Genomic DNA, 27,625 nt, shown 5'->3' with positions numbered 1-27,625 from the left:
TTCATGCAACTTTGAGAATCACTCATGTGGTTGGGAGGACACCAGTGACTCATCCTACAGCTGGAGACGGCAGATGGTAAACATCACCTCAGTACCAGGACAGGACCACACCACAGGCACCTCTTGGGGTAATAATTACTGTTCCTTTGTTAATTATTTCTCTGTCAACATGCATTGTGAGCATTTAAAACACTTTAAGAAGCAGATGTCTTCATATTCTTATTTTTTGTGTGCTCAGGTTATGTCATGTATATTGATGGTGAAGAAAGTAATTTATTTTCTGAAGCCACATTGGAACTTCCTGTCAACCGGCTGGCTGCTTTGGGATGCCAAATCAGGTAACAAGAACTAACATTTCACATTGATTATGTAGCACAAATTGTGGAATCTTTTCCTATTCCTTTTTGTGCCAAAAGTCATCTGCTTTTCCTCATACATATGTTTCAGTTTTTGGTATCATATTTATGAAGACAATCCATCCCCAATAACATCATTATCCCTTAAAGTAAAAATGATCAGAGACACAGTTGAGAGAAATTTACTAGAGATTTCCAAAAGAGAAACTGATGGTTGGGAGTATGCAACGGCTTTTATTGGTAATCAACCAGGAGGCTACAAGGTTGGTAAACAAACTTGTTTATTCTGTGGATTTTAAAAAACACATTTGTTGTTTAGAAAGTAAAATTCTTATTTTCCTTGATGGCTTAAAAATAAACAGATCTTATTTTGCTTCATGCAGTGTTTTCCAGGTTTTATTGATCTTTGTCTATGTCATGTTTGGTGGAGACAAAATGCAGAACAGTGGAGGTGTGAAGTAGATGATAAACACATATTTAATAATGAACACAAAAACTTGCAAAAAAACATGGGGCCATGGCAGAAGACAAAACAATAACTTCAAGGAGACACATGGGGAAATAAATTAATCAAAACTCAAAAACAACTCAGGATCCTAACTGTCTATTCTTTATTCACCTTTTTAGAAATATTAATGTGAGATTATGATGCAGCAACATAATATTTATTTTAGGTTTTTTTTAAAACACATTTTATTGAGAGTATCTTAAATTTTACATACTACAATTCATAACAGAAAGTTTAAGTTCTGATACCGAGTTGTCTTTACTTCAGAAAAATTTCCACTTAAAAGCATAAACACATGTACTCTGCATACTAAGGTGGAAGATGAGGGCATTGTTTTACATTTTTTTTAGGACCATGAGTAATACAGTTCTAAATATTTTCATTGCACTACTTAAGAAAAGCATTTGTTTTGTTTGGATATTTATATTCAATCTCGGGTTCGACAGATGTGGGAGAAAAATCCTCAATAGAAATGTTTAAAAAGGTATTTTTGATTTTCTGCAACAAATATAAGGTTTTCTCTCTGCACAGCTGCTGTTTTCTTGCAAGCCTTCGTTTGGGGAAAAAAAAGATGTTATGCTGGACGATATCAGCTTTGAGAACTGTGCAGAAGGAGACATCCCAGAAGAATCAGACAACCTCTCATGTGATTTTGAAAAAGATACATGTTCCTGGTACCATGACTACACAGCTAGTCTGTTGTGGAAGAGAAGCTATGGGGCGTATGAAGACGTAAATAGGGATGGTAAGCATTGTAATGAGGTAGGTGTAAGCATTAATCAGAGGAAGTGKCAAGGATGATCATTGTAACTCTGAAGGTGCTAAAGACATCCGTGTAGAAATGTTAGTCATACGCTCCAGAAATATCTGCTCTAAATCAGCAAGAAGATATTAATTTTTGAAAGAATACTGAAGTCCAGTTAGCACCTTTCCATAATCCATCTGGGGACTGAACAAACGGTAAGGAAGAATGACCCTCACTGTCCASACTTAAAACTTTTTTACAAAGAAAATTTTACACAAAATCAGGTCTCTGTCCGAAGCTGTTAGAAACCGATCCCCAAAGATTTGTTGCTGCAATCGCCATGAAAAGAGATTCTTGTAAAGTATTGACTGTGGCTTTTCTGAATAAGTACAATCTTGTGTTGTCCTAGTACTTAAAATAAATGTTAGATCCATAGAATGTTGTGTTTGAAAAGGGTAAAGAAGTAATAATACTTTTGACTAAATACTTGCACCCAGATCAGTAATTTCTGCATAAATGTATGAATAGATTGTTTGTGGAATTAAAAAAAAAAAACTAAAGTGAATTGTATTTCTGTTCCTCCTTTTTCTACAGGTTACTTCATGCTTATAAAAGCTAAGAACCAACTGGATATATCATCAACAGCCAGGCTCATCAGCTTCCCTAAACCTGCCGGCCAAACCATCTGTGTGAGCTTCCATTACTTCATATTTGGGAACAGCATTGGTATGTGCTTCCCTGCTCACATCTATTCCACAAATAAAATAAGGTTTTTTTAGCATTTTATCATAAAGTACAGTAATATTATAAAGTATCAGTAATTACAACAACTTCTGCCGGATTAGGATCCCTGAGGTTTATTACTAAACGCTCTGGGGAACCAGAAACAGTCGTCTGGATGCGAAGTGGCACACAGGGAAACAAATGGCGCTTTGCAGATCTTGCCTTCAACAGCGACAGACCAATACAGGTATTCTCATTATGGTTTATAACTTACATATTTTTGCTTCGACAATTAAAAATATTGTACAAATTGTGGAGGGTTAATTATCAGAAATAAATAAGTCACTTTCATGTAGATTTAGAGTTGTGTATTCACGTTTAGCTGCGTTGATGTTCTGAATCCTCACTTCAATTCATCCTCCAGTTCATTATAGAAGCTGTGGTGGGCGGCACACAGGGGAGCATCGCCATTGATGACGTTGAGGTGGCCGCTAGTTTGAATGGCTCGTGTCCATCTGAGAGAGAGTGTACTTTCCAGGGTTCTCTTTGTGGCATGCAGCCTCATCCTTCTGCAAACTTCAACTGGGACCGGATCACAGGCGTGTCCCAGCCAGCCAACTCTTCAGGTCCCACCAAAGATCACACTCTGGGGACAGAGCAAGGTCTGCAGCTTCATTACATGACATCTTGCAAAAATATCCATCCAGCCTTTCTGTTTTCTTTTTATGTCCATCATGTTAGAACCACAAACCTGAAGGTGTTTTGATTTAATTACTTTATTGTAATGCATAAGGGGTGGTTTTTATTCATTTTTTCTTTACAAATAAAAAAACGGTGCAGAGATTAATCCTCACAATCTGATGCTGCAACCATTATGTTTTATCGTTGGAAAGGTGAGCTCAGGATGATGTACAATCTGCAAATAGAACTCCAAATGAACAAAGTCAACAAAAAGCTTTCTTTTTAGCATTCTCCCATATGAGACATTTTTATAGAATGCATTGCTGATCTTTTTGGACCTCCTTAGTCAATGTGTTAGGTTGTACTATATGTCCTGCTATTTTCAGACAACGGATTAAATCAGTCATTTCAAACTGCATTCCTGGAGGACTGGAGTCCTGCAACTTTTAGGACTTTCTTGTTCTACACCAGTGTTTCTCAACCATGGTCCTCACCGCCCCCCTGCTCTGCATGTTTTAGATGTGCCTCTATTCCAGAACAGCTGATTCAAATGATTGCATGACCATCAAGTGCTCTGTGAGATTTTGGCAAATAGTTTTATATCTTAGCCCTGCTTTAATTTATCTTCAGCTTTATTCTTGACATGTCTAATGTGATACATTTCTGCACTAATTTTCTTTAACAAACTTGAGACTAGATTACACACAGATGAACTCTACTTGTATTTTTGACTTCTGAAGTTGCACTGAATTTGATTTAGGGTTATCGGGGTAAAGAGGGCCATCTACTATATGCATGCTACACAGTATATAGACCAAACTTCATTAGTAAAAAAGTTTGAAGACAATGCACAATTTGCCTTCCACTTTACAATTATCCACTACTGTGTACTTTCTATATCGCGTTCCAGTAAAATTCAGAGGTTTACTGTATGATAATTGATGCATCCAAGCAACACTGTGAGACATTTTCCTCTATTTGTAGGTTACTACCTGAGTGCCGGGTTGTGGAAACACTCTGTGGGAACAAGGGGGGCTATGATAGCTCTGATGGAGCCGACACCGCTCGATGGGGAATGCCTAATGTTCTGGTATTACATGGAAGGAACAGGAGTGGGTGAACTGAGCGTTTACCTTCAAACTGATAGCCAAGAAAATGCCACCAAGCTGTGGACAAGAGTAGGCGATCAGGGATCGCACTGGCGGCATGGGAGGGTAACACTTTACAATCCACAAAGCAGTTATCAGGTAGCTATACAGTCTCACATTAGTCATTTTGCAGATTGTGATTTCTGGGGGGAAATGCAACTAAATATTAACTCATTTTATTCCTGTTTTATCAATTTTGGCAATAAATTATTACAGATTATTACTCACATTTGGATGGTTTCACAGAATTTTTTTTTTTGTCTTTATGGGTTTTAACAATATTTTCAAAATCAAATTGGTTTATTAAAAGGAAATATTCAAGGGGCTTATTTTATCAATCAGTTTGTTATTGTGGGTAAAATATGCTTGTTGCAGTCAGGTAAATTAAATAAAATGGATGTATGAGTACCGTGTAAAAATCAGGAGGTAGCATCTATGTTCTCTGTTTCTGGAGTTAATTTCATGGATGGATTTACTTTAATCCAAGACGTAATCTATGCCATTTATGTACATTTATGTGCAGACAATGCCTAAAACATTTGATTAAATTTTGGTTTGTTCTCTAATTAACAGGTGGTTTTTGAAGCAATAGCTGGAGACGAACCAATGAGAGATATTGCTATTGATGACCTCACCATCTTGAATGGCGTCTGTCCCCCACCAGGTTATTGGCAACGGCTAAATTTGGTGTAACTTTATATTTAGGCATGTTTGGAAGCATTAAAGCAGTTTGATTGTGACAATGTGCTTTCTGTGTTATGTATTGAAGGCTTTTGTGACTTTGAGATGGACTTCTGCGGCTGGGTCAACAATCCCCCAGCAGAGTCTGATGTACAGTGGGACTGGCTCTCAGGCGAGAGTGACGGACAGCTTCTTCCTAGAAGAGATCACTCAACAAATTCTCCTTTAGGTGAGCAATCATACATCATGCAGAATTTCTTATGAACATGATCTAACTTTGTAGAAGTTTTATCTTCTTTATCATAGGTGCACTCTTAAACTTGCTAGCTATTTTACTAATAACCAAGTCAAACAGTTCTGTGTTAATTTAACTCAGATAGTCCGTCCATTATATATCCTTGTTTAATCCATTTGAACTCCCAGTTAGAGTTGATGCCTTTCTACTGGTAAATTGAAGCTCCATCTGGTCTGAACTGATGTTCCAGCCCAACTTATTGAGCTTAACATTACACTAAAACCTAATTTTAGAATTTCCCCATTTTTATTTAATCTTATAAGACTATTAAAGTGAAGTCAGTCTTTGAAGACTCATTAATGTCATTTTGGTGTCTTCAAGTCAACTTCTCTTCAGACACCATGAACTCAGTATTTGAGTTGAAAACATGATCCAGCAGTTTTTAAAAGTGTTTAGCTTCCAAGGCTGAAAGTCAGCATATTCTCACTAGGATGTTGAAGTTGTTAATGTGTGCTTGAATCGAAAGAAAAATTTATATTTTTCAGTCATGTTTGATATTAACTAATAAATTCAGTTTATTTATGCAATGCATTTTGTTGCCACAGGCCACTTTGCATTTTTATGGCCCTTTAAGCCTGAAAAAGAAGAATTTGCCCAGTTGGAGAGTGAGTCCATGGAAGCAGTAGAAAGTGGTTGCATAGAGATCTGGCACCATGCTGAAGGATGGCGTTATGGTAAGTACATTTTACTTTTTCTTTAGCAATTAATAAAAAGTAATTCCTTTTGGTTTGGTATCCTATCCCCAAAGTTTACAGGTTTAGATTTAGATTATTTTGTTTTCTTTAATACACTTTTGTTTTCCAACAAATTTCTCATATGAAAGCATAGATTTTTTTCCCACTTAATGTTTAAATAAATTTTCTTAACGTGTTGTGCTTATTTTCTTTCCGTACTATTAAGATATAAAGTCCTTCAGCTGGACTGTTTTTATGTCAGTGGGTTCTAAGAGTCAGGAGTTCACAGTCCTATATTTGCCAGAAACTTCACATAAAAATCTTAACGTATTTCTTTGTCGCATTGTTTTTAAAGTTTGTTGGAAGAGGAATAAAAGTGAACATGAGCCTGTAAGAATACCATAAAGGAATTTTGTCCCACTCTTCTCTTCAAAATTGTTTAATTCAGCCAAAATGAAAAACAATCTGAATCAATTTTGAAGCTAGACTTGACTTTGGCACAACAAACATTTATCTTGACTTATCTTTTTGTTGTGAGTCATTTCAGTGGAGTTTGTTCAGTTGATTCAAATCATTGTCCTTCAGGAAAGTTTGAACTTTAGTTACCAAATAAAAAAGGGTTTCTGCTTAAATGTGTCATTTATGTGAAGGCTTTCAGTCAAAATATGTGCATCCATCCAGTTTTTAGATTTGTCACTCTTATATAGGAAACAAATATTTCTTTTGATCAGCTGCAAATATGATCGTTTTTAAAATTCTTTTGTTTTCTCACTGATAATTTTTGGTGCTTTCAGGACCATCAGCCATTACACTAACGGTGTTTTTAAGTGAGGCTGGTTTGCTGCATCCTCTATTTAGTACTAATGGTTACATGAATTCCACATGGATTCAAGACAGAGTGAATTACAATTCATCCAGTCTTCACAAGGTTAATTATTTTTGAAATTTATATCACATTTTCATTATTCTATTTTTTGGTGCTTTTTGTGCTTGTGTTTATTTTAAAGCTGTAAAATCTGATAGTTATGCTTTTGACTGCAGATTATTTTACAAGCCCGCCGTCCAGTTGGAAACAGCGAAAGTTTTGCACTAGATGACATCCATATCATCCGAGGCAAATCTTGTGAAGATCTTATCCCCACCACAACCAACCCTCCCACCACAACTACCAGTGCTCCACCCTCTAACATGGACTGCAGCTTTGAAAAAGGTCAAACTCAAACATTTAAGTTCAAGTAACACATAGACATCTGCATTTTGCTTTTTGGGTTCTTTTGATGAGATTTGTGATTTTTTAATTATTTTCATGAAGTTTAGTTTGTCTAATTCAGTGTGTGCTTCTTGTTAAACAGGTTTGTGTAACTGGGTCCAGGAGGACACTGATGATATAAACTGGACTCTTAGCAATGGACTTCAAGTGGAGGGCGTGTGGAATGGGCCTCAGTACGATCACACTGTTGACAGTGGTCAAGGTATTGCTATTTGGCGATCACAAAAATCACCACACCTGGCTGAATGATGCAGCAGTTGTTAGCACTGTTGCTTTGGAAGAAGAATATCCTTGATAAAAACCCTAGCCAGGGATATTTTTGCACTGAGTGTGCGTGTTCCTTCCAAGCATCCGGGTTTATACAGTCCAGACTTTTGCATGTTAGGTCAATTTTTCCATCTGAGCTGGCTTTATGGGTGTGTGCCTTTGCATAATTGTTTGTCCTGTGATGTCAAGGCAACATTTCCCGTGTGTTACTCTCTCACCAAATAACTGTTGTAGATGAGCATAACTGTTTCTGTGTATTTTCCAGTACACAAAAAAATCTGTCTAAAGCAAACAACTATGGAGAAATCTAACATGCTTTTCCAAATTAAATTTTTTTTGTCTTCTGTCTTTACAAAGGTTTCTTTTTACTGGTGAATGGATCTGGTTTAAAGGATGGTGAGAAAGCTGTTACCTCGGTTTCTGTCTCTCATCTTTGGCCACAGAGCTGTGTTCAGTTCTGGTATTATATGCTGGGACCATCAGTATCCACCCTGAATCTGCTGATTCAAAACGTATGTAACCAAATTGGCTTCATGCAACCCTTGCATAAAATACACTTCTCACAGACTTTTACTCCATGTTAGAGTTCCTCTGAAATGTTGGTCTGGACTCGTCAAGGAACCCAAAACCCAGAGTGGATCAAAGCACAAGTAGCTGCAAGCTTGACCGACGTGCTTCAGGTAATTGCTTCCTAAAGTATATTTTCATCTTTTTCAAACCTGTTGCAGCACTGCTGTCACTTTACATTTTGAAGCCAACATTRTTTTCTAAACATATGCTGTTATGTAAAAATCTTTAAATTGATTAGTTCACAAACAGAAATGGAATCCAGAACATGGTTAGGCTTCAAAATGTTACACATTGATTTCATTAACCTGTTAACAGATAAAGTTCAGTGGGAAGAGGAACATCCATAGTCACGGATTCATCGCTATTGATGACATTACAGTGAGAGCGGGAAGCTGCAGTAATGAGAGTATGTAAACATTTAAGTTAAAATGAGGCCAAATTCTTATAGTTTGATTTTTTTGAATGGATTTCAAAATTAAATCTGTTTTCAGATGAATGTGGATTTGATTCAGACTGGTGTGGTTTTGAGAATCGCCTTAGTGACAGGGGTCACTGGAATCGCACAAGGGGAGAAAAGCATCATGTGGATAAGACTTATGGGACTGAAAATGGTCAGTACTGAACTGTGTCAGAGTGCAACTACAAAGTGATGCAAGAATTCACTTATACTGTTATTGATGTCACTTGTGATGTAAAAATTCACCGTTGATCAAACCCTGTTCTGAAAGGAAAACTTAATTTTCAGGATGGAACTGGGACCAAATGGCAAGAGAGAAAAAAACTAATGCAAACATCATCATAAAGTGTATAGAGATTAAAACAAAATAACTGCTTAAAAAAATAATTGTGAAGAAGCTTTTTAAAAATGCAAATCTAATAAAAATGTGTCTGCCTTAGAGAGGTGAAATGACAGCATTTGCTGCGTGCTGCAGAGTGTATTGTGCATGGCAACAGCAGATTTAATGTTTCGGACAAAGAACAAAACACCAGTGGTTGCTGCTAACTACAGCATCATCATAAACTATGTTGCTTAGACACACTGATCAGATATTACAATGAACCAGTGTTATTGTCCCTAATGTCTTTAGTTGGTATTTTTACTGATTCTTAAATATTCTACACTTAGACTATTTGTACACCGCGCAGGGACGGGAAAAGTAGTGGGCACAAATTATTGTGAAAAGATGAAAACATTCCATGTCTGCAAAAAGTAGCATGTTGTATATTTTGCAGGATTCTACATGTCTGTGATGACGTCAGTTTCTGAGCAGCCAGAGACAGCTGAGCTGCTCTCCCCACTGTACTCTTCAGACATAGAGATGTGTGTGCGCTTCTGGTAGGTCCAATGCTACCAACACATTCATTTATACACAACTGTCTAATTTATCTTCCAGTCTGGATATAATTGTACATGTTATTTCAGGTACATGTTGCCTGCAGAGACCTCCAGCTATCTTTCCGTTCACGTGCTGAGAAGTGGGGAGCTTGGCGATGCCCTTTGGCGTCGCTCTGGATTCACATCCAAAAACTGGGAAGTGGCAGAGGTCACCATGTCCTCACCTGCACCTTTCAATGTAAATTAACATTAATAACAATACATTGTTTAAAGCTTGTAACCAGGTTTGACCTTATTTCTTTTATTTTTTATCAATTTCCAATAAACCTGATCATTTCAGGTGGTATTTCAGTCCGTTCATGTGCCTGGCACCAAAGATGCAGTAAAAATAGATGATTTCTCTGTGAGGACTGGAGCTTGTTCTGCTCCTGCCAGCTGTGACTTTGAGTCTGGACAATGCACATGGGTCAACGTGCACATAGAAGATGGACATGAGTGGGTCATGTCCCATGGAGGCTCGAATGGACCACCGATGGACCACACCACTCAATCCTCAGATGGTAATCCTTACGCTGCCGTGTGTAAAATGATTTATTCCTGAAAGGTGCATTTTATTATTGCTAACTAGTCGCTAAAAGCAGAAAATAGAAACATACCATGCTATTTTTTTTCACTTTATGAAGAAATGCATTTTTAAAACTGTAAAACAAAAACACATTTATTTAAATATAAAGAAGCTAAATTTGGTGGATTTTCTCTCAAATTTGCTCTAGCAAAGAAAATTTGTGCTTACTGCTGCTAAAATAATTCTTTACATTTTAAAAAGAGAAACAGTTTCTTATTTGTTTCAAGATCCTGTTATTGTGGTTAAGCCTCACTCTTGCTCTCCGACACGGGGCCTTTTTCAGTTTGACTTTGTTTTTGTGACTGAGACGAGATTTGCCTCCTTTGCGTTCTGTAATAAATCCCAATTAGCCTTAAATTTGTGCTGAATTAGCTAAATAAAGTAATATTTTCAACTTCACTTTGATCCTGTTGCAACTATGGCTTGTCAGAATCTTTAAAAAAGAATTAAAAACTGACTGAGACAATTTTTTCTGATATTGCCCCATTAATACAGCTTATGCCAATTTACATAATGTACTTGTTAACTTATAAATTATTACAGCTGTCAGACATTTAGTTTTTTGTACTTTACATTTATCTTCCGTTTACTTGCAGGTTGGTTTTTGCTGAGCTCAGCATTGCACCAAGACCAACACAGCGTAGCACAGGTTGTGTCTGAATGGATCCAACTGCAGGACACCCCATCTTGTCTCACCTTCTGGTACCATATGGGCAGTAGGTGAGCATAAAATACCCAAAAAATATCACATCAAGACTTTTTAACCTAGATTGAGTGACAGTAAAGTACAAGGATGGACATTATCCTGTTGTTTCCTCACTAACTTCCTCGGGAAGTGCGAACAAAAGTCATTTAGTCATGAATCACCTGCTTTACTTTGTGCAACACTAAGAGAAGTTGTGTATCAGAGTTCATCAGTTAACCAAGAGAATAATTTTATCGCATTAACAGCAGCCCAAAAGATTTAAGAATCTCATCTAACAGTTTGACTTTGGTTTCCTACAAGCTGAAACAAGGAAAGTAGCTACTTTTCCAGCAAAGTGAATGAGAACACTGTGAACGATTACGCCAGAGAATCTTGGAAAACGAATCATTTCATTTTGCAGAAATGTAAAAAAAAATTATTATTTTTTTCTCTCAGTGATTCTGGTACCCTAAGGTTGTTTGCACATTCAGACCCAGCAGAGGAGAGTCTAATGTTTCACAGCAACAGCAGTGGCAGCAGCTGGACCCGATTCTCCCAGTCAGTTTTCATGTCCCAACCTTTTCAGGTAAATCCAAACAATCGCCACAGTTAGAAATTACAATGCCTCGCAAAAGTATTCATATTCATTGAGTTACTCACATTCATGTGACAACCACAAATTTCAGTGAATTGTATTGGCATGTTATTTGATAGATCAGGTCAAAATGGTGTGTAGATGTGAAACTGAAGGCAGGGAATAGAGGGGTGGGGGCTTTTTCTAATAAAATATGATTTGGTATTCTGCAATTTTGGGATTATTTTTGTGTGTTCTTGGATAGAAACCAAAGGAGAGCAGATTAGGAACTAGATGTGGACTTTGATCTAAACCAGTGAATTATGGCTCTGGGCTCATGTTTCATGTTCTTTTCTTGCTGGAAAAGAAAATCATGTGTAGTTTTTCTTGTAAATAGAGAAATGTGAGAAGATCCATTACATCTAAGAAGTGTTTAAGCTGTTTGCATCCTCTCAACAACAGCTTATGATTGAGGCAGAAAGCAACAAGGGATTTATTGCCATTGATGACATCAGTCTCACAGAGGGTCTTTGCCCAGGTACTTATGTTTTTTTTTATTTTCAGTCTTCCTCTTCTTCTACTAATATAAGCACACTTTGTGGTAAATGCAACTTTTTTTCTTTACAGAAAATGAAACAAGAGGATTTGTGGGCTGTTCATTTGAAAATGGCACCTGTGACTGGCAGGACATCAGCGTTGGACCGTTTCAGTGGGTAAGAGGAAGGAACGGCACACTGGACAGTGGACCCTCTGTGGACAACACACTAGGAAATGAGCTGGGTAAGGTTCTTCAAAATCAAAGATAGCAATGTTGACTGCCATTATGGGAATCAGTTCTCCACAGTACATAAAAACCTGATTCCAACATCGTAATGAGGGGTTTGCTAGGTTTGTTAGAAGAAACAAAGAAGCTGAATATGACTTTTTTTTCCGCTTCCTCTTTTGTGCTGCATATGCAAGGAATGCTGGGTGCTGTTAGCCACAGTTTCCTCATCCCTGCTTGGGTTTGGATTGCGCCATTTAAGTGCTTGTGCTAAACAGGAAATCGCCCCGTCTTTGATGTTTTTTCCAAATCTGCAAAGCAGAGTTTTAGCTTTTTAAGTGTTAATTCTAAGATTTAAATCTCCTCTTCTCCTCATATTTTGAAATCTGTTGGTTTACAACAAATCAATATTTCTTCTTGCAATATTTGTTCTGCCCTGGTTTGTATTGTTTAAATTGGTGCACCGCATAAGTTTTCACATAAAAAAAAGGAGTTGGGTGATCCTTTCAGGTTGGTACATGGGACTGGAGGCTGATAGAGGAGGAGAAATGAGTCCTGCTGCGCTGCAAAGTCCCATCATGAAAGAGGCCAGCTCTACTTGCACACTACACTTTTACCTCAACATGCATGGAGAGGGTATGTTTTATACTTGCATGTCTGCAGGTGCAGAAATCTATGAAATACTGTATAAAGTCTTTGGATTCCTCCCATGTGTAAGCTTGTGTGCAACTGTTCCAGAGTCAGAGCTTAAGGTGCTCTTAAAGGAAGGCCCCAGGATCACCACATTGTGGTGGCTAGCTGGAAATAATGGAGACTTGTGGCAGCACAGCAACGTTGTGATTGGCCGGGTCCCCCAGGATTTTACCCTCTTGTTCGAAGCTTCCACTAACTTCAACCAACCAGGACATGTTGCTGTAGATGACATCGACTTCACCAACTGCTCCCTTCCTGCTGGTAGGCTACCAGCTTTTTTTTAGTTTATTTTAATCAAATTTCTACTCACTTCAAAGTTTTGGATCTCCTTTGTTAGAACCCCAGTCGTGTTCCGGGAATACATTCATGTGCAACAACAGTGTATGCATTGACCCCAGCCATGTGTGTGACTTCAGCGATGACTGCGGGGACCGGTCCGATGAGATCGACTGTGGTGAGCTTCTACACCGTCTGCTGAAAGCAGTGAAGACGCACAAATCACAAATGTCAAAACGCTCCAGAGCTCGATATTTAAATCTGTAAATCTACAATAAAAAAGTATTTTATGCATCTGTTGTTGCTTATATTAACAATTTAAGYCGCTCAAACCCAACCTCCTTCTCTACTTTCTATATATATACAGAAAAACAAGGTGTGGTGGAGCGTTGCAACTTYGAACAAGGCCTGTGTTCTTGGGCGCACAGTGATGTGGACACACCAGAAGGTGACTGGACACGGMAGGCGGGACAAGAAGGCTGGCCCAGGCATGGTCCTCCCAGGGATCACACTCACAACTTGGCCACAGGTACAATAAACTCTCAGAGATGCTTTTACCACTTCTCATCATCAATAGTTACAGTCTCAGCTGAAGAATTTCTAATATTTTAAGTTTCAGTTGTATTCCAATGTTTTGTTTTGTTTTATTATTTATGAACAGGTCACTATATTACACCTGGGAGTCACCTGACTGCAAGKGGCCAGATAYCTGAGATTCTTTCAAWGACATTGTTACCAAGCTTTAACTGCACTGTGAGTCTCTTGTTCATTGATTACTTGGACCACATAAAGGAAAATGCAAACTTATCTCTGCTACGTAAAGACTTAACTTTCCCTGCTGGCTGATCAAAGTCCTCAATATTTTWTATGTTGCAATATTTGCATTTATTTTGTTACTGTTTGAACCTTTTTAGGTGAGATTCTTTTACTTCAGCATGAGTGATGATTCAGCTCAAYTGACAGCCAAGTCCAGAACCCTGAAGTCTGGTGTTGATGACAAAACGCTGTGGATCAGGGGATCTTCSCACAGCTACAGTTGGCATAGGGCAAAGGTCACTTTCTCCTCCTCAGTCATTAGCAAGGTCTGTGGGAGCTAAYGCAAAATGGTATTAAAAGTCTGACTGCACTACAAATGCCTGTCATAACGAAGAAGAATCAATAACRAAACAAAATGTCTCCTCCTCAGATTGTTTTTAGATATGAGCTTGGGGACACTGAAAGAGGGCTTGTAGCCCTCGATGACATCTCTTTCTCCAGGGAATGCATTTTTGACCCTGAAAACAGCAAACTRCCTGAAACATTGTCTACCTCTTCCCCACACACACCTCCAGTAACAACCACACCTATGAACCCCTGCCAGGTCGGTGAAAGCTTAGTAAGTTGAAAGGTTACTCTGAAAATGCAAAATATATTAATTAAGGTCTTTGTACCTGCAGGACAATGAGTTTTTTTGCAGGCGTTCTGCTGGAAAAGTGTGTATTCCTGTGACGTTACAGTGTAATTATCATCCAGATTGCCCTGAAGGAGAGGATGAGTCTGGCTGTGGTGAGCATTTAAGATACAATTAAACCATACTGTCTCWACATCTATTTGTTCCTCCTGGTTGCTTTTATAATCATTAGTTCACTTAAAAGCTGCAACAACTGCAATATTGCAAACATGGAGGCAACAGGCCTTCACGGGAGCAACTTGTCAATGTGTGTAGAGAATCAAGGACCTAAATGTAGGCAGAGTTGAAAGAAAATAAACGTGTGAACTGAAACTTACTAAAACAAAGACAAAAATCAAGATGTGGAGAAAAACACAGAAACAAGACAGAGGAACCGACACCAGCAGGAACCTGCAACAACCGAGCAAGCAGAAAAACATATATATTCAGGGGAGAGGAGTAGGAAAACTGGTAGAAACAGGTGAGACTAACCAAGCAGAGTCCACAACACTGAGACAACTTAGGAAATGAGAATCCAGAAAGTAAAACAATTGTKATGCRACACAAAAATGACTGAAAAATTCAAAACAAAAGACTGAAAAGGAAACTTATATTAACCTTAATGAAAAGGAAAAYAGGAAGTAAATAAAACACAGTGCACAAAGGGACCAAACCTMTAAAGATTACGGCTGATAACCAAATCCCAATACATACGATTGAAAAGTGTAAAACAAACAGTAAGCATAGAAATAAACAGAGTTCTAAACTCATGACACACCTGCTTTTCAGTGCTAGGATAACTTGACGGCCTTCTGAACAAATAAATAACATTTTCACATTGGCGATAGCAACAATTGTTTTGTTTTTCTGAATATAAACTTACATAGACCATGGCAGCAGTAGAATTATGTTTTGGGGAGGAGTTTTTTCAGAACCGGCCRGGATGCCGGCCAGATGTCATGGGAATATAGCTGGAGCTGCACACGGAGTTATATTGGAAGAAAACCAGCTGCTAGAGACAAAGGACTGTGGAGGAGATGCACCTTTCAGCAACAACCCTCTACATACAACCAGAGCTGCAGTAGAATGGTTTATATTAAAATATATTCATACATTAGAATGATCTAGACTTGGAAACAAACTCTCTCCATTCAATCCCACCAAGCTTCAGCAATTTTGCAAAGTAATATTTTTTTTTTTTTACTTTCAGATRTGGAAATGTGTAGACATCCTTTGAATTGGATCTGTGATTGAAGTGAAAGGGGAATGTAAAAAATATTAAACCATTTACMTATTTTAATAATGCTTTAATAGTGCACCACTTTGTGTAAACAGAGATMTACAGAGTCACATAATATTCCAATAAAATACCCAGATGCTTATAGATGTAACACTTGAAAACATGAAGCTTATTTTTGCAAAGCACTGTAACTAGAAATTTATTTCAGCTGAATTTGGATGTAAGCATTAAAAACAGATGGTGTATTGTGGGGAAATATGTTAGAAAATATTGTTTTGTTTTGTTTTGTTTTTATCAAATGCAAATAGGTGCTCTCTTAGTTTTGAAGTTTKGAAAAGTTTAATAATTTAGTTATTCATCTTAACTTCTGTACTTGTTCCAGGCTCATGTACATTTGAGAATGATCAGTGCCTGTGGAGTGAYGCCAGTGATGGACCAGCTAAATGGCAGCGACAGAAAGCCAGTAGCAACACTGAACCCCCTGAAGATCACACTACACAAACTGGTGACCTTATTTATGTGTTATGAGATTGCRCATTTTATTYATATTTTGGATTTCAATTGCWGTTATAAGACTCCTCCATCTCCAAGTGTTAATAGCAGAGTTGTGTATTTAGGCTTCTTTCTTTCTTAGGCTTCTACATGACAGTAAATCTCAGTCAGGGTTCCACACAAACAGAAGCCAAACTCCTTAGCCCCCAACTCAAACCTTCATCCCCCTACTGTCAGCTACTGTAAGTAACAAAATCTCTCTAATCATCATCTAAAATGTCCAAAATCTAGATGTTCTAATTACAGCTGAATATTCTGTTGCATGAATTGCTTAACACTCCCTAACCCGTCTCTCTCTGCCATGCAACCCGCCTCCTAATCCGACATTCTTCTCCACTTCCTTCCTTCTTCCACATWCCCAGGTTTCACTTCCACATCAGTGCAGGGAGTACTGGGTCACTCAGAGTGCTTATGCAGCAAGCTGAGGGTGGTGAAGCAATCCTGTGGTCACGCAGTCACAACACTGTCTCCCACTGGACCTTAGCGCAAACGCCGATAGGCCTGTTTCAGCAGACCAACAAGGTGGATACTCATGTTCTAAATCAACACTTTTACCATTTCATCTGGGACTTTTTATTTTCCAGTTTTCAAGAAAGTGTTAGAAAAACATGGACATATGGGCAGGGCATTATGTACGGTCTGACTAAAAAAAACAGTCAAATTTTAACTTTAATGCATGCAGGATTTTTTAGATATAAGAAGCTCATAGTATAAAGTTTTCTGTATTGTATGTTTCATAGGTAAGGTTGCTATTGGTTACCACAATGCAAAACTAGTACTACAAGATCATTCTAAACAGGGAGAAATTCTTGTTTCAAAGAGCTTAAATCTAAATTCAGATAACACATTTTATTTTAKTTCCCCACATATAGCATTGGTTTTTATGTTATTCTTTCATTATTATTATGTTTTTAGCAGTGAATGGAGGAAGACACACTTATTTAGGAGTAGACAAATGTTTTCTGAAGTTTCCATGAATTAAAAACACTGCCCCCTGAAAACTTATATAAACTAAGGCTGAAAATAAAACTTCTAAATGGAAAAATTGTAGCTTATATAGATATTTTAAAAATGTGTGTTGCCGTCTGTATTCTCAGGTTTGGTTCAGTAGTATAAGCAAAACAACAGGACCCATCAGCTCTCCTGAAGACCATGTTGTTGCTGTGGATGACATCTCCTTTATTAACTGTGAAACAACCTATGAGCCACCAGGTGATTGATTCCATTACATTTCCTAACAAATTGGTTCTGTTTAATTTTAGAATTTGAGGCTTTTGTGACCCTCATGATTCAGGAAGTTTCGTTGTTTATACGTTTCTTTTCCCCCGCCCCCTCAGCCCTGTCTTCTTATGGCTGTACTTTTGAAGATGGATTATGTGTTTGGGTCCAGGGAGCTGAAGATGAGTTGGACTGGAGCAGTGGCTCRGGTCCCACTGAAACCCCCAATACTGGGCCTACAGGAGACCACACCACTGGAACTGGTTATTATTCTTCCAAACTGTCTGAAAACATGATTTGTTTTAACTTATGTCAATCATAAATATGCWATGCTAGGATGTATCTGCTAACAGCCAGTTATAAGGGTTTGCCGAGACAGAGCATGTGTGACCACAAGTGAACATTTTTAAAAAGAAGTTTGACTTTAGCAGCATACAGAATAGTTAAATAAGCTAATAATTTGGTTTTATTTAAGTCAGAGATAGTTCAACAACAGTGAAAGAACGGCAGAATGACTAAACCATTGTGGCAGATTTTTAAGTAAATGTTCCCTAGTCTCTTTCATTTGCCCTTTTTCGTCTGTTGTCTCTACAATTGTGAAAATCGTTCAGTTCAGATAAGTGCAAACTACATGATAGRRAACGTTGTATGTTCTAGCAAGGGACCAAAGGTCACTAAGTTTTTGYATTTGTCTTGCAGGGAAGTACCTGTACATTGAGAGTTCTCATCCAAGTGAGAAGGAAAACACAGCTCAGTTAAAGTCTCTACTGCTGCCACCTGCTGGTGAAAACGGATACTGTTTCACATTTTGGTACCACATGTTTGGAGCTACTGTGGGTTCATTGAAGATGCTTCTGAAATCAGCTGACTTGTCAAACAAAATACTGGTAAAACACAAAATAACTGTATTGCTTTGGTCCTTCATCTTAAATGCAATCAATCAGATTCTGTATCTCTGCAGTCTGCATGCTTCCCTCTGCTGCACTGTTGGAAAACAACCATGCAGCTGATTGAGCAATGCTTAAGGCTGTTTCCTCTTAATTGTCTCTCTGTAAAAAAAAAAAACAAAAAAAACTTTCTCACAGTTGTGAAATGATGATTGCAAAATGATATTTGTGTATAGTACAATGGGTGCAAACTGCTCAGTTTTGGTGCGTACCTCCGGGTTGCAAAAACCTCCCCACATCCTCATTGTGCTAAGTGACTCAGCCTCCTGTCTTTCCTGTAGGTGTGGCAACAATCAGGAAGCCAAGGGGATGAGTGGTTGCTGGTTCAGAGCCATGTGACCCTGCAAAGAGTACACCAAGTGATTCTGGAGGCCACCGTGGGGGGAGAGGCTGGTGACATAGCCATTGATGACATTTCATTTATCCATGGACCTTGTCCTGACTCTGGTAATAAAGCACAAAATTCCCATAATGGAGCATATCTAGTTTTTKTTCTTTTTTCTTTTTATCATCCAAAACTGCAGCAGAAATTTTACATTTGTCATTTTAAGCTCAGTATCAAAACTACTCACCTCTTCCATTTTAAGCAGTGTTGTGGGCTGTTGTGGGYATCAGCCTGAATAAATTGGTTAATTTTCAGTTTTGTGCAAAATCTAAAACTGACATTGCATATCTGTTTATTTCTCTGTAGACATTTTAATTAATTATAGGTCCATGGTTAAACTAAAATGGCTTAAAATAACTTTCCACTGATAGGTGGATATAGTATTTATCATGYAAATGGGAAATATTTTATTTCCTCCCTGAAACTAAATAGATAATTGAACATGTATTTCAATTGTGATACAAAGTGTGTGCATATTATCCCCCTGGTATAGGTTAGAACTGATGCGTGGTAAGTATGAAAGGTTTTAGCAGACCACTTTTAATTCTAACATAGTAAGGTATAAAATTACTAAAGTTGCAAAGGTAAAAACGGGTGAAGGGAAAAGCAACAGGCGGCTTTTTTTAATAAAATATGCACGACCATGTACTAAAACTACAGCAAATCCATTTTATCTGATGGTACAGTTATTGCACAACCTAAGTAAAACTTGTTATCCTTAAATTCAYGAGAACAGAAAATGATATTTGGGTGGCTTTATAAACACAAAATAGTAAAACTTTGATATCAAATTGCTTTTTAGATTTGTGTGACTTCGAGGAGGGCAACTGTAACTGGCAGCAGGAAGCATCAGATGACTTTGATTGGATCAGAAAGTGGGGCAGCACGCTCAACCCCAACACAGGACCAGAGAGTGACCACACCACCAACACACCCACYGGTCACTATTACTACCTGCCTTCCTCTATGGAGGACCAAGCTGGCCAAAAAGCTTTAATGTCTTCGCCTCTTTACAGTGAAAGTGAGAATCAACATTACACTGTGGAAACATTCAGAATTGGACATTTGGAGGACTGTTTGTCTTTRTCTGTATCATTATTGCTGTGTTCAGGTAAAGGATCTTGTTTGCAWCTGTGGTACCACATGTACGGCAAAGGAATGGGCACACTGAATGTTTATCAGCAGAGTCTGGATGGGAAGGAGGTTCTGATTTTCTCACAGACAGGARACCAGGGCCAGCTGTGGAGGTTCGCTCAGGCTGAGCTCCTGCCACGGATTCAGCCATACAGAGTGAGTCACTCAAATTCAGCTTCATAGTGAACTTCATTACAGTTCTTTCTTAGATCTTTTACTAAAGACCTATTAAAAGTTTTGATTATATACGTATACTTTGCTGTATATATATTTTTTTTACATTATGCTCCAACTCTTCATGATTGCTTTTTCTGAAGAATAAGACTTTTTTACTGAAAGCCTTATAAATATTTTGTATCCCAGTACAGCTCAGATTCCCTTCATAAATTAGTTGASCAATACAGACACCATATCTAAAACTGCAATATGATGAAGATAAAATTGACCTCCTATGTTTAAAAACATAGGCAATTAAAATTGCATTAAAATAACACACATACTTTCATCACCATTATATAATAAACATTAGTGGGGTTTTGTCCTGCATATGCATACGTCTATGTATCTCAGGACTTTATAGCTTTGTTTTTCTTGTCATTGACAGAAATTTTGTCCCAACCGTAGTTTTTGCTGTGCAGCTTCAATATGAAGCTCTAACACTTCATATTGGATTAGAATATGCTAATATGGTTAGCACTTTTGGACAATCTCCTGTAATGTTATAACAATGTGACACTTCAATGTTCACAGTTACACATTCATGTCTGGCTCCCACTGTTGTTGTTCTGCACAGCTAGCTGAAGCCTGAAGATTAAGCCAAGCCTACTTACTCTATGTTTTGATATGGCTTCTTGATAAGTCAGCYAGTGAAGTATTTCAAAGTGATTCTAACAAATTGTATAGAAAGAGTGTACCTATGTATTTTTGTCTGGTGCATAAACTCCACACTTTRATTTTCTGGTAAAATTTAGCAATTAGTATTTCACTTGCACTCTATACACAATGTTCCGACACTGCAATGTGTCATAGCTGTCTAGTCATGACACATAGGGCAAGTGGACAGGAAGCTGCAGCAGCTGATACAGTCTCTCTTCCACTTTGAATATCTTAAGGAGTGAAAACCCCAGACAAGTTAGATCAACAACTGGATATGCAGAGCCTGTTGAAACTATGAGATACAGCTTGCAGGCTAAATATGTATGCAGCTGGTGCAGTTATTGGTGGTTGAATTCAGTTCTGCACTCTGACATTAATCATATCAAACTGGCATCAGGATTAGTATCTTAGATGTCACTCGTATTTTTGATGGATTGATTTCTCAAAAGTTCTTTGTACAATTTGTTTAAAATTGCAATTGATTTAAAGTTATGTACAATATGATGTTTATATTGTACATAACAATATGTACAACATTGTACATATTGTTGTACAATATTGTAAAATTAACAAGCCAACTGGTTTTAAGTCTGAAAACCCCTTTTTTACCAAAATCTTGGATAAATGTCCTTTCTTGCAATAATATTAATAAATCTGATTTTAAGAAATATTTACACTGAAAATAGAAATTCGCTGTGTACTCTTAGATTGTGGTGGAAGGTGTGAAGACCGGCCCAACCTTGGAGGGAGATTTGGCCTTTGACGACGTKCACCTCACAGATGCGCAGTGCCCTCCTCATGGTTTCTGTGACTTTGAGAGCTCCTTCTGCAGCTGGAGCAACCTGGGCGGTAGAGTCGACCAGGGAGACTGGCTCCTTGGAGCAGGAGCTTCCCCAAACCCCAACACTGGACCCACTGTTGATCACACAACTAACTCCTCTAATGGTAATCTGATGCTATGTATCTTAATGTGTGAAAATACAAAAATTACTCATAGTCTGGATTAAAGGTGCATTAAATTGGCCTTTCTTTGGTCAGATTTTACTTTGAACTTCTAACCTTGGAATTAGTCTGATCTATATCGTACATATTTGATGTGGCGGTGATAGAAAATGTTATAAACCTTGGCATGTTTTCCTCAGGTCACTACATATATGTGGACAGCTCGGTTGGTGAGTGGGGAGACATGTCCTACCTTGTCAGTGATGTGTTCCAGCCGTCCTCAAGGGGACACTGCCTTACATTTTGGTACCACATGTATGGCAGCCACATTGGGACACTCAATGTCTACATTAATGACAGGTCTGGGAAAAGTCAATATCAAATAGAAATTTAGCATAAACTGGCCTAGTTTAGTTTTATTTTAACTCGTCATGGTTTATAGGAAAATGCATGATGGAGGCAACGAGGAAGGACATCTGAAGTGGACTAAGGCAGGAAACAGTGGAGACCAGTGGCTGCAGGACAGTGTGTCTATTAAACACRAAGAAGCGTTCTGGGTAATGAACATTTTATTTTATTTTTTTTCTGATAAATGCATTAACTGTTAGGAAATGTAAGGTTTTTAGTGCAGAACTTTCACCTACACGCATCTATTGGAAGATTATAGACATGCAGTATGAACAATTTGGGGCTTTAATGTATTTCATTTAGTGCAATATTTTTTAACTTTATACAGCATGAAATAAACACAGTTTGTAAGCATATTGCAAAGATTATGGCAGTAGGTTTTTTTTTGGTTTGTTTTAACTCAAATACTAAAAAAGAAAATACTAAAAAAGAAAATGTTCATGAAGCAAAGTGTTTGCTTCATGAACAAACACTTTGCTTTAAATGTGTGATGTGTAGGTCTGTTGCCTTCATTGAGAGCTGTGTGTGTAAGTATGAAACCACTGTTTCTCACCCATCAGTAAGGAGATTGTCCAAAAAGTTATAAGTTGCTAAATGATGTCATCACAAAAAAACATATTTGTTCATTTTATATGTATTCAAATTTGATCTAGAGGGTAGGATAAAAGAATAACAATGTATGAGAGACTGAGGGAGATGGAAAAAGGTCATGTTTAGAACTGTGACTGAAATTCYTTCTTTCAAATCAGCATTAATTCAGAATGTCGCAGATCAAACATTCCTTTTTTGGGTCTGATAAAAGCCCAAAACAACCAGAGTTGAGCCCAAAACAACCAGACAACACTGTGGTTTAGCACAACCACAGTGTTGTGCTAAAGTCTGGTTTAACACAACAGAAGAAGAGCGGCATCTTGTGGTAAATTACAGAAATCCCTTGAGGACTATCTGATGCAAAAAAAAAGGCAATAGTCACAGTCACAATAGGCAAGTTGCATTGAAAGTCCATTAAAAATGCCAACTTTGCATTAAATTATCATAATTYACAATTATGATAAGCCGAGATATTGGACGTTTATATTGTAATTTAATTTAAATTATGTGTTAAGGATAATGAGGCAGATTCAAAAGGCTGAAAATCCTGTCTGAGCGCTGAAGCGAGGGACAGCTGAACGAGGACTGGGCTATAAGTGAGAGCTTTGCAACATTGAAGGATCCCACAGCAGGAACCACTGCCATTTAAGAAGAGTTGGAACAATACATGTCTTGAAACTAAAGTCTCCATGAACTACRTGAAAAAAGAAGGTCACACGACGCACATTTTATTGTCCAGCTCGGCCAGGTCCTGTGAAGCCTGGATGTGATGGTTGACCTCTCGGTCTCAAAGAGACAAYCAGATGTGTAACAGTTTCTACCAGATAATTMTTTGAGCATTTGTTTTCACTCCCCACAGTTTGTGTTTGTGTATGAAAGAGGAAAGGGTATAGGCGGAGACGTGGCTCTTGATGACATCACCATCCAACCGAGCATCTGCTACMCTGAGCCTTCAGTTTTTCCCTCAAATAATTCAAGTAACTATTTTTACCTACAATGCTTAGTTAGAAGCGAACCAATTGTTGTTCTTCCTGGAAAGAAATGACCAGTTAATTTACTTGTCAGATATTTATCTCCGTCTTTTGCTGTTTCTGTAGATGCGCTGTACGCTGGCCTTGCAGTTGGTCTGACGCTGCTGACTGGAACCATCATCTCTATATTCCTTCTCATGCTAAACCGAAAATGGAAGTYGATGTAAGCTTTTTTTGTTTATTTTGACATCTAATGAGCATAACACACATAATAATGCTAAAATATGCACAAACATGTTATTGACCTAATTTTGGACCTATATTTGACAGGAACACATTGACAATAACGAATAATGAGGTTCCCAGAGAAATGTCTATGTTTGACATGTCCGACCACACGCAGCATGTAAGTAAGGATCCCAGAACTTTACGAACTTTATTTTATGTTATATTATACCATATTATCTTTTTCTTTTCAGGATACACAACCTAATTATACATCTGACTTCTCCTTCTTCAACAAACTGTATGATCCATCAGCACACACTACTGAGGCATCGTCTGACGCTTAGCCTGGCTTTTACTTTAAGACTCCATTACTCCATTGAGAGTAGAATATAAATGTATTAAATTTGTTCCACTTTCTTATTCAGTGTGATTATTTTTTTTTCAGTTTGAAAAAATGTTATTGCATTCTTCCTTATGTATCTGCAATTGGTGCTTGTTAAAAGCTTTTGGAGACTAATTTTTTTCCCAAAGTGGAGAATGTGTTAGCTGCTTTAGTCTTTTTCTAATTGCTAAAGAATCTTTGCTCTACAGATTCAAAAGAATTGTTTCTCCTATTTTAGTCAAAACAACTATTGAATGTGTAAGCAAAAAAAAAAAAAAACTGGGTCTTGAAATGTTATTTATAATAATGTTTTAGTATGTTTTTTGTTTTTTTCCCCCAACACTAAATAAACTAAATGGCAACTACTAAACAATCAGAYATAATGAAGTCAAGTTTCTCGTTGTTGCAGGGTAATACACAGCACAGTCTTCTAAGCTGTTGTGTTGTGTTGTGCTCAACTCTGGTTTAACACGACAGAAGAAGAGCTGCATCTTGTGGTAAATTACAGAAATCCTTGGAGGACGATCAGATGCAAAAAAAAAAGGCAATGGTCTCAGTCACAATAGGCAAGTTGCATTGAAAGTCTATTTAAAATTCCAACTTTGCATAAAATTATAATTTACTAAATCATGCAAAGTTGGCACTTTTAATAGCTTTTAATGCAACTTTTAGAGCAACTTTGCATTAAAAGTGTGATTATTTACCGAATGACACTTCATGACGGCAGTCATAAACATTCATAGAGACTTCTTTATGTTCATGACAGGTGTTATATCATGTTTATGACGGTGTCATGTCATTCTTATGCACACCCCTTCAAATAAAGTGTTGCCAAAAAACTACATTTTGACGGGATAATATTGCCRCACGAGRCGCGCCTGTAAACCACGTGACATGACAAGTTAAACTCCGCCCTTCATTGAAGACACGGACACACCRTTCTCCTGGAAAAGGAAAGGCTGCATCGAGAGAACAATGGGAGTTGACGTCGAGACTATTAGACCCGGAGACGGTAAATATTTTCATATCGATTTGTTTTCAGGATAGCATGTGATTTTCAGTTGGTGCCGCATCGKAATACAATGTGGGCTTTTATTTGCAGGAAGGACTTTTCCGAAGAAGGGTAGCACGGTCGCCGTGCACTACGTTGGTGAGCCTTGTTTCGTTTCTCGCTCGTCAAAAGAAAAAAAAAACGACTATTCACTTTGAATATGATAAACAGTCATATCAAGTGGGAATCATACCATCAAACGGAAATATTCTCTGAGTATAAGCAGATAAACTGAGACTAATAAGTTAAAGGTCCAGCTAGCTTAGCTTAGCTTAGCTTAGCGCATAGCCTGGAAACACGGGGGCGGATGGCCCGACACTTTGTCTGAAAATTATATAAAATTTAGCAAATTCTCCGACATTCAGAACTAGCTTCCTGGTAATTACACAATTGTAATTAATTCGAGCACTCAAAMGAAGCCTAGAAAGAGCATCATCTAATTTTTTCCTCTGCATGTGCTACGTATGCTAACCATTCACTGACAGCACCTTCATGTTTAATGCAGGCGTGTTGATGTCGTTAATGTCGAAATGAATTTTTCTATCGTTTTAGCTTGGTCTTATRTAAATATTAGACAGTATATTGTAGGGTTTTTTTTTTTGTTTTGTTTTAACAGGCACGCTGACAAACGGGAAGAAATTTGACTCCTCCAGGGACCGAGGAGAGCCCTTCACGTTTAAGCTGGGAGCTGGTGAAGTTATCCGCGGCTGGGATGAAGGTGTAGCTCAGGTACGAAGAAATAGAAATGCTGAAAAGATATTGATGTATATCAGAATGAGTATCAAAAACTTGATTAGCCTGGAATGTTRGTGGTCTTTCTGTTTTTAATTCAACAGCGAGTAATGATTACACCTTGTGCAAACACCACAACATTAATAGGTTGAGAGATGTTTCAATAGGCTTTCATGTTTTATATAAATAAGKTTCCCTAAACAATGGTCGAGCTTTTTGCTGTAATGAAACTCATTTTTCACCCATTTCTAGTGAAAAATGAAGCCTCTATTCAGCTGAAAATCCAATGTAAAGATGTCAAAGGAAATATCTCCATCTTGGATTTTATTAGCGTATGGGGAAACAAATTTTTGGCTATCAAAGAAGATATTTGTGTCACAAAATYACTTTATCTCCTAATTTTTAATATAATTGATATTTCAAGCCAGATGGTAATCTTACTTCTGTTTTTGTTACCTATTGAAAAGTCGGGGAAAAAAATCAAAATGAAAACGTAAGCTTTGAGTCAGAGCCAGGATGCACTTAATGGTCGAACAAATATTTTTTCGACTCACTTATTATTTAGGTTAACATATGAGGGATATTTTTACTAAAGATTTTACACCATCTCTCTCTCCACTACCTCCACAGATGAGCGTTGGCCAGTTGGCCAAGCTGACCTGCTCTCCGGATTACGCTTATGGAAGCAGAGGTTATCCACCCATCATCCCTGCAAACTCTACCCTCATCTTTGAGGTTGAGCTCCTGAAATGCTGAGTTTTTACACTGAAAGCTATTCCAGAGTATTGTTTTTTGGGAACTTTTTTTTCTTTTCTGTCCACATTTTTCACAAATGGTTCTTTGGTGAAATGGTAACTGAATTGTACTTGTATAAAGCTTTGTTAGAAATATGGAATCAGAAGCCTATTCTCACACAATAACCACCATGCTAATGACAACTGTGCTACATTGGTGMTAGTCTAATTCTCAGGCCCATGAACTTGAAGTGAACATTGGATCAATCTGGCTTCATTATTATTTTTTTTTCTTCTTCTTAAAGCCGAATGATATTGACATTCCCTGTTTTTCAAAGTAAATATAACAGTAATGGAAATGGYGCAGTACTGATAACTTGGACCATGCTCGCATTTGTTTTTGGGTATCTTGTTAAAAACACACTCTGGGAAAGTTGCACTTGCACAGTTTAGACGAGATTTTATCAGCTTAATATTATTTCATATTTGATCATAAAGCCTAACAAATATATTCTGCTCCTCCTATTKAAATTTATTCATCAATGTGCTAGAAATGTAACAGAATTTGACTGGTTTTCAGAAGCCTGAATATTTATATATTATTTTTAATTCATTCATTCACATTAAATCAAATAAACTAAAAGCACATGGTTGAGAAARTGCAAGTGACACAAAATACAATGTTCTCACTAAAGCAGTGTTTTTTTTCCACATGTGATTTTTTTTTCTGTACTTTAAAAAGTAGTAAGATGTTAAACTGACCTTAACACCTTTAGTGAAGTGTGGTTTTCTTTCTTTTTCCTTTGCAGTAGATTGTGACTTTATTTTGCACATTAAAGCAATGAATCAATAAGGATTAACTCTCACTAAGAGCTTGTGATCAAGGCKGTTGCCTTTTGTGTCATTTTTTCCCCCGGTTTAACAAATATTCAGAG

General features: G+C 37.6%; 2 protein-coding genes across 2 annotated transcripts; both read left to right on the top strand.

Moving 5' to 3' along the window:
- Positions 1–4: 4 nt before the first annotated feature.
- Positions 5–24,211, top strand: LOC103479888 (MAM and LDL-receptor class A domain-containing protein 1). Its single transcript, XM_008434572.2, has 49 exons — positions 5–128; positions 239–338; positions 448–619; positions 1,396–1,609; positions 2,204–2,335; positions 2,455–2,579; positions 2,757–2,994; positions 3,998–4,260; positions 4,735–4,825; positions 4,931–5,071; positions 5,683–5,811; positions 6,606–6,739; positions 6,853–7,021; positions 7,164–7,283; positions 7,706–7,860; positions 7,933–8,028; positions 8,234–8,324; positions 8,410–8,529; positions 9,152–9,254; positions 9,342–9,492; positions 9,595–9,814; positions 10,476–10,599; positions 11,021–11,150; positions 11,601–11,676; positions 11,766–11,918; positions 12,412–12,537; positions 12,640–12,855; positions 12,932–13,048; positions 13,238–13,399; positions 13,532–13,623; positions 13,785–13,952; positions 14,057–14,230; positions 14,307–14,415; positions 15,922–16,044; positions 16,174–16,273; positions 16,454–16,613; positions 17,189–17,303; positions 17,429–17,572; positions 18,009–18,196; positions 18,538–18,703; positions 19,444–19,662; positions 19,753–19,931; positions 21,359–21,596; positions 21,794–21,953; positions 22,036–22,150; positions 23,452–23,569; positions 23,690–23,786; positions 23,894–23,969; positions 24,043–24,211. Exons 1-49 carry the CDS (start codon positions 74–76, stop codon positions 24,133–24,135), a joined length of 6,957 nt encoding a protein of 2,318 aa, XP_008432794.1. The 5' UTR covers positions 5–73; the 3' UTR covers positions 24,136–24,211.
- An 861-nt stretch (positions 24,212–25,072) lies between these two features.
- Positions 25,073–27,556, top strand: LOC103479814 (peptidyl-prolyl cis-trans isomerase FKBP1A-like). The gene is made up of 4 exons (XM_008434473.1): positions 25,073–25,185; positions 25,276–25,323; positions 25,841–25,953; positions 26,587–27,556. The coding sequence occupies exons 1-4, from the start codon at positions 25,149–25,151 to the stop codon at positions 26,710–26,712; spliced, it is 324 nt and encodes a 107-aa protein (XP_008432695.1). The 5' UTR covers positions 25,073–25,148; the 3' UTR covers positions 26,713–27,556.
- The last annotated feature ends 69 nt before the right edge of the window (positions 27,557–27,625 follow it).

Source organism: Poecilia reticulata, linkage group LG17, assembly GCF_000633615.1.
Source record: "Poecilia reticulata strain Guanapo linkage group LG17, Guppy_female_1.0+MT, whole genome shotgun sequence".
NCBI classification, from domain to species: domain Eukaryota; kingdom Metazoa; phylum Chordata; class Actinopteri; order Cyprinodontiformes; family Poeciliidae; genus Poecilia; species Poecilia reticulata.
This window is presented reverse-complemented; position numbering and strand designations above follow the sequence as displayed.

What these genes read in the sequence shown, in the direction of transcription:
- LOC103479814 (XM_008434473.1), top strand. Translation starts at nt 25,149, where the DNA reads ATGGGAGTTGACGTCGAGACTATTAGACCCGGAGACG. An exon ending in GGTCGCCGTGCACTACGTTG is followed by an intron (nt 25,324 to 25,840) that starts GTGAGCCTTGTT and finishes TTGTTTTAACAG; the next exon opens with GCACGCTGACAAACGGGAAG. An exon ending in GGGATGAAGGTGTAGCTCAG is followed by an intron (nt 25,954 to 26,586) that starts GTACGAAGAAAT and finishes CTACCTCCACAG; the next exon opens with ATGAGCGTTGGCCAGTTGGC.